The 12,934-nt window shown below is 38.2% G+C and overlaps 1 protein-coding gene across 3 annotated transcripts in view; it reads left to right on the plus strand.

The window, feature by feature from the left end:
- The window catches only part of EMCN (endomucin), a 67,271-nt gene that overhangs the window by 48,068 nt on the left and 6,269 nt on the right, over positions 1 to 12,934 (plus strand). For 2 of the 3 annotated variants that reach the window (XM_042470146.1, XM_042470147.1), the window contains exons 10-12: positions 4,327 to 4,422; positions 4,898 to 4,922; positions 9,017 to 9,078. In XM_042470146.1, coding sequence (XP_042326080.1) covers positions 4,327 to 4,422; positions 4,898 to 4,922; positions 9,017 to 9,078 — 183 coding nt within the window. The other variant, XM_042470148.1, reaches the window with a different exon arrangement.

The following is a 12,934-nucleotide window of genomic DNA, read 5'->3' on the forward strand; positions in this document are numbered from 1 at the left end:
TGATGATGATGATGATGATGATGATGATGATGATGATGATGATGATGATGATGATGAAAAAAGAATAATTGGGGGCAGGTGAGGGCAAAGAATTTGGAGTGTGCTGCCTTCTGGTGTTTTCTGCCATCCTTTAGAACCACAAACATTTGGGAGCTACTCTTAAAAAACCATCAAGGCTAAATCTAACATTCTACAAAACGTATTTCTGATTCTTTCAAGTCATAAGATCTTCAGACTTTAGGTTCTTCAGACTTATAAACCATATGAACTTTATCTCTTCTTTAAATGGACTTACACTTGAATTGTGGACATTATCTTATCCATTTCTGATTGTTACCTTGATTTTTTTTTTTTTTTAAGATTTAGAGCTGGGATACCTTACATTATGTTTACTTTTCAATATTTTTGCTGTATGATCATTTTCTAGACTGTTTATATAGTTTCATTATTTCACTGGATGTTTAAATTGTATTACTGTAGGAAACACATACAGTTTATGAGTTTAAAAACATTTTGCATTATTGTTAAATAACTAGACTTTCCTGGTTAGTCTTTTTTAAAACATTGTAGGGAATCCTGGGAGTTCAGGGAGGGGCATTTAGAAATCTCTACCAGATAGCTCTTGGACCCTACTAAACTACAAAACCCAGAATTCCAAAGAATGTTGCCATGCCAGTTGAAGTGGAATATGGAAGCATAAGAATGTAATGTGAGAGCCCCCGACTCTATCCACCTTTAATGCAGTCTTATTTCCTATTGCTTTCAACTTTACTGAGCATTATCAGCTTTTCCAGTGAGTCGTGCCATTGCATGATATGTCCTTTAAAGGTTAGATTGAAACCCAGAGTGGATTTACTGGTCCACTGTCGTGATGCCAGCAGCCATCCACTGCATTCAAGCAGATGATCGTGTCTTCGGTAAAGTAGGACACAGTCGTCCCAGTCTTCAAGAAACTGCACAATTTAAATACTAGTACAAGAGAAACATGAAAACAAAATGGTAAAGTCACAGGGTTTTCTTGAAAAGTCTCTACAATCTAGCAAAGTTATAAAACAGCACTAACACTCACCATAAAGCATGATGGACTACTCATGCGTTCTTTAAAGAAATTGACTACTGCAGAAAATATATAAAACATGCTGCCATCCCTTCCATATCCCTGGTGGTATGATCTAAGGACTGTGCAGCTGATTTGGCCAAATCCCAAGTAACCAAGCAAATGGAGCTGAATCAGACTAGATCAGAAGAAAACAGGCCAGTTTGATTCAGGAGTGGAATGGCAGAGTCCAAAGCAGGTTGGACCAATCTAATAATAATAATAATTTGTTTTATTTATATACCGCTATTCCAAAGATCATAGCGGTGAACAGCAAGTAAGCTAATTAGCAAGTAAGCTAATTTGCCCCCAACAGTCTGGGTACTCATTTTAGCGACCTCAGAAGGATGCAAGCCTGAGTCGAGCTTGGGCCCTTTTGCTGGTCTTGAACTCGCAACCTTGAAAATTAACTCGCAACCTTGAAAATTAAAATTGAACTCGCAACCTTGAAAATTAAAAATAAACAGGGAAGGAACAGCCATTGTGTCTCCAACATGACCATATAAAAACACCATGGTTTTCTGGATGGAGAGGTGGTATCAGGGAGTCGGGTTTTGCTCATTGACATCTCTAGTGTGCAATTTAGAAACAATACCACAAATGCCATGCACAGTGCTTTTTGTGTGGGATTATGTGTAGTAATTGAAGTTATATCATCTTAACCCCTTTTAGCATCTCTTCATTCTGTCTTACTAGCAAATCACGCAAGAGCTGTGGTAGTGGTGGTTGACAGCTTGCTAAGTCTTTTAATTTTCTTTTGTTTTGAATAGCCTAGGTTAATCTGTTTGCCTTTTCTGTTACTTTGTTTGATGAGGTTTAATGAATCTTTGTGAAACATATTTTCACCACCATTACCACCACTCCAATGACCCTTTTTTTGTTGCTGCTGCTGTCATCAGGAAAGAAAGGGTACTGCCTGGGACCACTTTGAACAGATGCCATGAAAACATATGAAAAATGCCCCCTAGAATGTGTTTCTTACATGGGAAAAAACCCTAACTAGAAGAATCCTGGACTGTCAGGAATTTTTGCACTTTGAAAAGTATTTTATGCAAAATCTGCTTTGTTTTGTGTAGAAATCAGCATTTTCTAATTTGGGGTCCAAAATTATGGATTTTACTATAACCCATAGATAAGCCGAGGGTAAAATTTTGGGGCATATAACAAAGGATCTAAAGGATGAAGCAAAGCAAAACAATGTCAAATAACTTACAAAATTCCAGCAGACATAACTCTTTGTGCTTACTTTTAAGGCTGGATGCATGAAAGAGTAGGGGATCAGTGCTTCCAGGACAGATTATACTCTTGCTTTTCACCAGGGGATAAATCCTTCTTTTAGATAAGAGTTAAGATACAGTACTTAAATTGATCCATGGATAAGTCGACTCAGGTTTTTTGGGTCAATTTTTTGACCTAAATTTCTAAACTTATACATGAATATATGTTCCAAAATGCTGAATACTCTTCACAACTTGTAAGGCTTTCACACAGCAAGAAGAAGCTTGCTAAAATTGTTCTATTCTTTCAAGAAGAGAAACAGCAAAGAATTACATCCCTACTTCCAACAGTGAAAAGCACCTTTTTGAGTGCTATACTGTGGCATCAGTGTTGGAAAATAAAGCTGTTCTGTTGACTTCTGGGAAGCTTCAGAACTGGTACAGGAACTTTCTCCTGACAAAAATGGCTTTTCCTACTTCTCCCCTCCCAACACCATTGCTACACACCACCAAATAAGTGGCTTAACCCAGCGAAACAGATCATTACACTGTCATAAGCCATCAACAAGCCATATATTTGCTAATGTGCTTGTTGATCCTTTCTAGGGTAATGATGTTCTTAATTCACATGTGGAAATTGTTATACAGCTTGAGACTTGAACCAAAAAAAAGTATCTACAGATGAAGGCTTTATAGAAAACATACATCTATTTCTTACAGAGGCCTTTAGGTGGGAGGAGGAAGAGACGCTATTTTCTTTCTGCAAGCCTGCCCCCTAGTGGTTGCACCGAAACACAGAAAGTCTAGCAACTTTACGTTGGACATTCTCTTCTGCTGCAAAATACTTTATCATGTTGGGCAGATGATAGACTGGAATCTCTAACCACTTTGGCCTAAAATCTAGGTAATTTACACTAAATTAACAGCAAGGATCTGTAATTTCCAGTGGCATAACAATAGCATTTTTGCATCTAAATGAAAATATTAGAATCCCTGACCTGTAGCGACCCTATGTAGAATTGTATTCCTGTATGCAAGCATTGGCTGATGGGGTTGATAATTGGCCCTGCCCCCCACAAATTACATCTGGTTCCAATAAGTGAATCCCTGGATTCTGATCAAAATCCATAGTAGATCTTGCAGGCCTGGCATCTGTCCAATGCTGCCCCATGATACAGTGGACCCTTGTTATACGCTGGGGTTTGGTTCCAAGATCCCCCGCGTATAACAAAATCTGTGTATGCTCAAGTCCCATTAAATATAATGACATAGCAAAATGGTGTCCCTTATAAAAAATGGAAAATCAAGGTAAATTTATACTTTTTTGGAACATTTTCAAACCGTTTATGCTTGAATCTGTGTACTGTATAAAAAATCCGTGTATAAGAAGGGCCGACTGTATTTTGTTGCCTTGGGGGAAAAGTCTAGATTTGTTACTCCTCTCCAATCATGTACAGAAGTAAACTGGTATCTGAACGTCATTTCAGCAAGAGCAACGGGGCAGATTCCTCCACTAAACCTGAAGTCTGTAGTCTAATTTAGGGAATGCCAAATGAACACACTCAGCTCTATCCTTCACAATAGCTGAATGGCTGAGAGGCTCAATATTGCCAATTGAGTTGGTTGCCTTACCATGCCTAATGATGGGGCCAGTTCTAAGTCTTTCTTCCCCTGATGTAGAGAGTGATCAGAGAAAGCACTGTAATTCAACTTTTTGATATTTAATTTTCCAGTGGGCCCTTAGTATCTGCTGAGGTTCATTCCAGGATCCCTGTATATAACAAAATCTGTGGATGCTCAAGTCCCATTAAGTACAATAGGTAAAATGGTGGCCCTTGGATAAAATGGTGGAATCAAGGTTTGCTTTTTGGAACTTATATATTTTTAAAGTATTTGCAAGTTGTGGATGCTTTAATCCATGGAAAATGGAGAGCTGGCTCTCTCTCTCTATATATATAAATTCATTTGTAAAGTTGACAATGTTCATGAATAATTTTTCTTCATTACATGCAGGTATTATTTTGCCAGTCATCATCGCCGTGATAGTAATATCCCTCGCTATTTTTCTTCTGATGGCTTTGTACAAAATATGCTTGAAGACAACTCCTGGTATTTATTCAATTTTCTCTTTTTTAAGAACAAAAATTTATACACTGGTACCCCGGGATACGAATGCGCCGCGTTACGAAATTTCCGGGTTACGAAAAAAATGTATTTAAAAAAACTGTTCCGGGTTACGAATGTTTTTTTGGGTTACGAAAAAAAAATTGGTGCTTTTCGGCGCTATTTCACACCAAATCGCGGCTTTTCCCCATTAGCGCCTATGGGTTTTTCGGCTTACGAAGCCTTTCGGGTTACGAAAGCGGCGGCGGAACGAATTATTTTCGTAACCCGGGGGAGCCCTGTATGTGTTTTTGAATATATTATTTGTTTTAATTTTAGTTACCAAATATTTGGTAGACTACTTGTGCTCTAAACCAAGGCTGCAGAGACTTTTCAATTCAAGGGGAAATTGTATGAATATATATCATATTCCCTGCTATATCATTCTGAAATGAAAGTCAACATTTTTTTCTCTTTCCAGAGAGGCAAGAAAATGGAACTGAACAGTAAGTTGATGCCCTTTCCTCCTGTCTTTCTTGATCTTTCATGTCAAAGCAAAGAAATCTGTAGCTGCAGTGTCTAATGGTTCAGTTTTTTAAAAGAACTGTGACATTTTCCTCACTTGGGTTGCTGGAGAAATTAATTCCATCTGAATTTTTATACAAGCTTGTCAAATTTTCACCTCCTAAACCTATTCATGAATGGGTATGCACTTGTGCACCAAAATACACACTTTCTCCTATGCTGCAGTGAGTTTGCAACTTATACAGTGTGGACAAAAAGTGTAAACATTAGGAAAAGTGTATACAGAAATGTGTATGTTTTGGTAAATGTGTATAAATGTTTTAAAGATGTTTTTGCTAAATTTGCAAAGGAAGTGGGTCAAAAGAGTCAAGAAAATGAGAAAGTAACCAACCAGTTCTTGATGTTGGCATGCATCCTGAGTGCTTCCCACAGATCAGAGTGGAAGAAGTTTGTTATATGTTTCTCAATAAATGAAGTCTGTCAACACACACAGAAGTTCTCACACACACATCAGTCACTCTGCCTACTAGCTGCCTATGGACAAATTTCAGCAGCTCTTAATTCAGATTCACGCAGTTGTAACTACAGTTATGTGCAAATTACCCAAAGAAGTAATTGTTGGGTGCCTTCAAGTCATTTCTGGCTTATGGCAGCCCTAAGGGGACCCTATCTTGGGGTTTTCTGAGGCTGAGAGAGTGTGATTTGCCCAAGGTCACTCAATGGGTTTCCATGGCCAAGCAGAGACTCAAACCCTGGTCTCCAGAGCCATAATCTAATGCACAAACCACTACACCATGCTGGTTTTCCAAAATACATTATTCTGAAAAAAATCTGAGGATTTCTTTTCTTCTAACATAAATATGTCCACATTGCAGAATTTTCCTCTAACATTCTCCACCATTTTTGTGGTAGCTGCTACTTGCATCCAAACACAGTGTCATGTAAAGACATCAAGACCAGGTCCTGATGGAAGATGCAAAATGGTAACAATTATAAGGGGAAAAAGAAATAAGCAACTCAAAGAAGCAATGCTCCTAATAGTGAGCTTCATCCAAGAGACTTCTCAGTTTTGTTTTTTAAAAAATTCTTTTTAACAACAAATCAGTACAACCAGAAAAGAAAAGAAAATACCAAAAAAGACAAAAGCAAAACAAGTTACAACACAGTAAATCAAGCATCACATTGGCTGGCATCCTGTTGGGAGGTTATATCATTGTAAACCATATTACAAATGCATAAAATTGAATTGTGCCATTGCTCAATGTTTGCCTTTTCAGGCAAGCAGCAGAGATGTAGCTGTGCCATTTGGACCACTGCACAAGCAGAGACAGCAATGTGGCCATTTGTGCAATGGGTCCAATGCACAATATACATTGACTTACAATGTGAGTCCCCACTGCACACAGGACATTTTGTGTGCTGCCCCTCTGCAGATCATTGCATCTCACTACCATGGTTGTGTATTATATATCAGTGATGTAAAGTTACACATCACACCCTCTGATGCAGGATTTTGGCCATTGGTCTTAAATTTAGTCCAGAAATTATTACATGAGAGATACTTAATGAGAAACATGTATGAAATGGATGAGACCCCAAATGATCATTGATCAGGGCCTCCAAGAGAAATTTTGCAAAAGTAAGTTCTACCTTGCCACTCTTTCTTTTTTTCTTTTCCTAACATTTTTTTGCCATCTTGTCTTGTGAGAATACATTCAAAATAAATGTTGGGTTTTTTTCAAAAAGAACCGCTACACTGTGATAGCTCTCTGTATCCTCATCTTCCTAATAAATTTGCCAATTTGTTTTAAATGGAACACCCTGCAACATATAATCAGATTTGTTTTTTGCCATCACATACCTCCAGGTATAGCTTGTTTATATCTACTTTGTTCACAAATCTACATTTTATTGTTCCCTATACATTTCCAACTTTTTTTTTCTTTGCTCCTCTCTGATTTTGATTACCTTTTGCTCTCCCTAAATTATTGTTTCTATTTCAGGCACATTTTACAAGACCCATTTTTCATAAAATCCTCAAGAAACCTAAAGGATTTCTCCTTCCTTTTGAGTTTCTCCGTCTACAAAAAGGGTAGATGTTTTCAAGAGCCATCTACGCACAGCTCTACTCACAACTTGTAACAGTATACCTTATATGGCATAGCTGTTGGTGACTGTGTTCACCAGTTTGGTCTCATTTGGATCGTAAAGTTTCAGGTGTTTGGCAGCTGAGAGGATTTATTTCTTTCATTCCTCTAAAAACAGTTTCTTGTTCAAGCAATATTACTCTTCCATAACTCATACAGTGGCTTTAGCACTCTAAACAAATTTGGCAGCTGCCATCCCAGTTAGTTTACTCTTGCCAATATATCCCCAAGTTTTGGAACAGAAGGGGGTGTTTTCACTTCTCAAATAGACCATATGTTATCTTGACTTGGACTTACTCTACCTTCTTTTCTCTTCTGTTCCAAAAATTCAATCTTGTGCGGGCAGAAGTTTCATTTTTCTCCATTAAATCTAGACTTAATAATGTCCAGATGGACTCCCTTGAAGATTTCAACATATTTCCCTACTGTTGACCCAGATACCAAACTGTCATCCATAAAAATAATAACATGTTCAACTTCCCATTTTAGCTCCTTCAGTTACCTCTGGATGATCTTTGAGGCTCTGGTGTGATCCAAAAATGCAATCATTTAAAGCAGGCTCTTCCAGATGGCACTTCATGCTCAACTTGGCCCTTCTTTCAGCTAGGGTAGAAGTTTTTCCAAAATGCATTGTGTCCCTGTAGAGTTTAGGTAATGCAGTTGCTGTTTATAGTGTCATACACAATATTCACCTGGAAAATGTATCTTTATGCGAATTTCAAATGCAGTCCAATAAGGCTCTCTGGGAAAAAAATGGACAGCAGTTTGGATGTATCCTTGCTTGTGGAAAAGTCTCACTAAACTAAGATTTACTTTGAAGTATGTACTGGCAATGTAAAGCATACTTGTAATTTATTTTGTCCTCAGTTTTAAAAAAGGGTATCTCAACATATGGAGACTCCCTTGTCAAGAAAATAAGATTTTCTAATCTCAGGACTTTTTTGTGAGATATTAATTCAAAAACAAAAAAAAACTTTTTTTGCACAGAAATCAGGGTGCTTGGCACAAAATATAGTGTTCTGCACAAAAATGTGGCGTTGAACAAAAACCAGCTTTTGTACAAACAAAAGTTTTTATGAAGAAGCCCAAACATGAAAAGGCATCAAAAAATGAACCAAAAACTCTCATAATCTCATCTGATGGGGAAATAACTTTTTAAATTGTTGATTCTGGCTGAAAACAAAGGAAGGACCAAAGATTCATATCCCCAGACGCATTGGCTCAGTGAGAGGAAGAAGAGATCATCTTGTTCCTCCTCCAATAATTGCTTTTCTGTACTGGGGGAGGAGAAAACAGAGAGAGATTTCCTGCCATGCCTGATGCTGGGGGGAAAATGGCTTCTCTTTTTTCCAGCAAAGAAATGCAACAACCTGCTGGGGAAATAGAGCTTTCTACTGCTCCACCTGCAGTCTGCATGGTTTCCATGCTGAAGGGAGCGTCTCATCTGCTCTGTGTGAAAACACAGTAGGCTGCTGGGTGAAGAATAGGGCAATCCTTTGCTCAGTGTGGAACCTAGCAAGTTGCCTGTGGAAGGAGAAATCAATCTGGTAGTACACTTGGGATCTATTACAAAAGAGATGAAAGACTGTGACTTGCAAGGGAGCCTTTTCCAGCTGGACTCAGACCAAAGTCTATCACCTTCCACCCCTTGACTTGATAGAATCCTCTTCCAAAAATGCACTCTTATTTTACATCACATTAACTGCCATGCCTCAATGCTATGGAATTCTAGCAATTGTAATTTTGTGAGACATTTAGCCTTTTCAGTCAGAGAGCTCTGATGCCACAATAAACTACCAATATCCAGGATTCCATAGAATTGAGAATCAATTAAAGTGGCATCAATCTGAATTATTTTTTCAGTACGAATGTAGCCCTTATCATTCATGATTTTCTTTTAAAGTTAACATTTTGGTATGTCCCAACAGAGCCCCATCTGATAAAGAGAATGTGAAACTTATCTCTGTTAAGACGACTTCTCCAGAAACTGGTAAGCCACAGTTGCCTACAAACAGTTGTGCTCTGAAGTTATCAAGAAGTGGAAACTGAGCTTTTAAAGTATTTGTCAGGGTGTAACAAAACATCTAGTTGGAGATGTAATATTGCTAATGTTCCTTAACACACAGGGTTTGGCGTTTTGACCCATTGTAGCTACATTTTGGGAAGAAGTAATCACATGAATAAATTTGGTTTTGGAAAGTTTCTTGATATTCAAGGACCTTGTTATTTTGAATTATTTACCTATTCCTTGGAATTTAACAAATGGAAACGAAAGAGGATTTTTCACACCCTTTTGACTCCTGAGAGATTGATATTTCATTAATGGAAATATTTTTCCCCCACCTGCAATCCAATGGATAGAAGATCTAACAAGCAAAAATTGAAATAATGATGTATAGATGAATTTTACAAATGGACTTATATTCAAACATTTGGCCAACTTTTATAGAAACTTATGACTGGTTATTTTCCCAGGCATATGACTGGGTTATGACTTGTTATTTGTATTTTAGTGCTCTTGTTATAGTAGAAGATTATTGTATGTAACTGAGATTACTTTTTAATGTCAAAAATGTTTTTTAAAAATACACAAGATATCCAGTTTTTACCAATCCTCTTGGCCTTCATGGCTGGCTTTTGGAAATGTTACTTGTGGTAGCTAAAATGTTACCTGTGTGGGCTAAAACTCCCAGAATCCTATGAAGACTGAGTTGTTCTCAGAGTTCCGATGTCCAAGTTGTTTGGGAATTCTGGGAGATGTTGTCCAAAAAAAGTAACATTCTGTTCAGTATTTTGTGCTGTGCCTGTTAGTGGCATAAACAGGCATAGGTGAACCTTAAGCCTGTGTATGTCTTTTTTTGGTCAATGCAGAAGTTGCTAGAGTAAAAACTCCATATCCACAGATTCAGTATCTATGGTTTCACTTATCCATATCTGAAAAAATATGTTATCTCTAGGCATTTCTATGTCCCCCAGTGTGGTTATATGGTATTCTTGGTCATTCATCTCGTTGAAGATAATAGGGTTCTCTATTATCCCTGGTTTCAAATATCCATGGGGGTCTTGAAACATATCCTCCATGGATATGGGATCATACTATATTCCCTTCCTCTTACCACAACAACCAAAGCCCTTTGGACTGTAGCACTGCTTGCAACATCCTAATCACTATAGTGTACATTCTGGAAAGTGGGGAAAGATCAGAGAAACATGTTGCTATGTCCTTGTAGCCAGATACAACATGAGTACATCATCTACTGAGAAATCTGGAGGGCCTCAGCAGACTTTTTGCATCTAGCTACATATGTTTCTCTGATCTCCTCTGTCTCTCCACCAGGGATGGAATGACCATGGGAGAGCAGCAGCAATGACTTGAAAGCAAATGCAGGGATTGTTGAATGTTCAGCTATAGTGTGGTTCTGCATGCACTTCACTGAGCCCTGCAGGATGCCAGCCCTAGTATTATCTATCCATTAGCCTTTGTACTTTCTAACTGACAGCAAGAGGATACTCACACAGATAATTATTTGCCTTTGCAACTCCCATGGTTCAATGCTATGAAATTCTGGGAATTTTAGTTTCTTGTGGCACCAAAGAAGGCTACAAAACTACAATTCCCAGAATCCCATAGCTTTCAGCCATAACAATTAAAGTGGTATCAACCTGGATTATTTCTGCAATGCAGATGCAGCCAAAGAGAGAGCTTTCAGTACCTCTGGAAAGTTCCACATCTTCCATCCTGGCTAAAAGTTCTTTTGCAGAATAAAATGCTCAATAAACTCAATAGTGAACAACATTGTGTGCATCACATACTATATTTGGAGAACATCTGAGTCATAGCCACTTGAGGGACCTTATTTTTCTCTTCTGTCTTATACTCCAGTTAATTCAATTTGTATTTAATATACTGGATTTATGAAAGTTTTTAATACATTTTCAACTCACTCATGTTTCTATAAGTTTTAAATCCGCTTTTGCATTAAGTTGTATAAAATATTTTGTTTTTCATTTAAACTGGCTTAAAAGGAAAGACTTTTCTGCCTCCAAATCTTGCTGGGATACTTTTTCTACATGTGATCACATCTTCATCTAGGCCAGGGCATATATGGAGAGTTGTAGGGTTCTTTTTGGCTCACCCCACCGCTCCCAGGCTGCAACCTGTCCCATTTTCAGGAACCAGAGATAATGTTCCCATCAGTTTGGGGCATTATTTTTGGCTGTTATGGAAAGAGACAACAACAACAAGCCAAATAGTTCCTCTTCCCCCCCCCCCCCCCCCCCGCCATAATTTTGGCCTCAAATACCAGTTCTTCTTTGGAGAGGGTTCAGCCACTTAGTACTCCCTCGCCCTCATATAAGTGGCCCATAGGCTGCATAATTCCCATCTCTGCTCTGTGCCTTCAAATGAGACCAACTACACAAATTCAGACAAATGGGTAATTGTGTAATTACAGCTTAATTCTGTTGCCAAGTGCATGACTGTGTTAACATGTAATGCCACCATAATTTAAGAAACTTAACTCGAGTTAAATTCAAGTAGTTTATAGGAGCTTAATTAATCCACTTTTCTTTAAGTGAAGGCACAACTGGTAACCCTGTTATATTCAGGCTATTGATTTAACTGTTCACTGTCATCAGAAGCTCTCCCATATATATATATTTGTTCTTGTTGTTAGCTGCCCTCAAGATGATCTCGACCCATGGCGACCCTGTGGATGAGTCATCTCCAAGACCCCCTGACCTCCACTATTCTGCTTGGTTCCTGTACATTCATATCCATGACCGCCTTAATAGAGTCCATCCATCTAGCATGTGGCCTTCCTCTCATTCTACTTCCCTCTACCTTTCCTAACATTTTTGTTTTTTCCAGTGAGTCATGCCTTCTCATGACGTGTCCAAAGCCTAAGTTTTGACATCTTGGCTTCCAGAAAGATTTCTGGCTTGATCTGCTCTAGCACCCATTTATTTGTCTTTTTGGCTGTCCATGGGATCCTCAGCATTCTTCTCCAGCACCACATCTCAAATGAATTAATTTTCTTCCTATCTTGTTTCTTTACTGTTCAGCTCTCACATCCATACATGGCAATGTATGATGATTCTAATTTTTGTGCTCAGTTGTATATCTTTCCATTTTAGGATTCTTTCTAGTCCTTTCATAGCTGCCCTCCCCATTCTTAATCTTCTTCTGATTTCCTGGCTGCAGTCCCCATTTCTATTAGTGTTAGATCCCAGGTATGAGAACTCTTTTACTATTTCTATCTTCATTGTGTAGGTTGAGCTTGTGAAGGTCCTCGAGGGTCATTACTTTTGTTTTCTTTATGTTGAACATCAAGTCTATCTTGGCACTATCTCCTTTGATCTTCCTTAGTAGGTGTTCCAGGTCTGTGAGGTTTTTTGCTAGTACTATGGTGTCATCTGCATATCTTATATTGTTGATATTCCTTCCTCCTGTTTTCATTTCTTCTTCTGTGTCCAAGCCTGTGTTTCTTATATGTTCTGCCTACAAGTTGAACAGATAGGGTGAATATATATATATATATATATAATGTTGGGGGTCTGGGAGCAGAGAGTTTGGGTTGGGAACACACAGGACTCTTTGATCCCAATTATGAGAACTCTTGTTTCTGTTTCTTCATTGTGTAGGTTGAACTTGTCATTATTTTTGTTTTCTTTATGTTCAGCCTCAAGTCTTCCTTGATCTTCCTTAGTAGTTGTTCCAGGTCTGGGAGGTTTTCTGATAGTATTATGGTGTCATTTACATATTTTAGGAGATTACCATACCCTTAAATCCTGCTGGGAGAGACATGGGATCTTAAAGATGAAAACAGTTATTATCATACTTACAC

This window comes from Sceloporus undulatus, chromosome 5 (assembly GCF_019175285.1).
Source record: "Sceloporus undulatus isolate JIND9_A2432 ecotype Alabama chromosome 5, SceUnd_v1.1, whole genome shotgun sequence".
In the NCBI taxonomy this organism is placed as follows: domain Eukaryota; kingdom Metazoa; phylum Chordata; class Lepidosauria; order Squamata; family Phrynosomatidae; genus Sceloporus; species Sceloporus undulatus.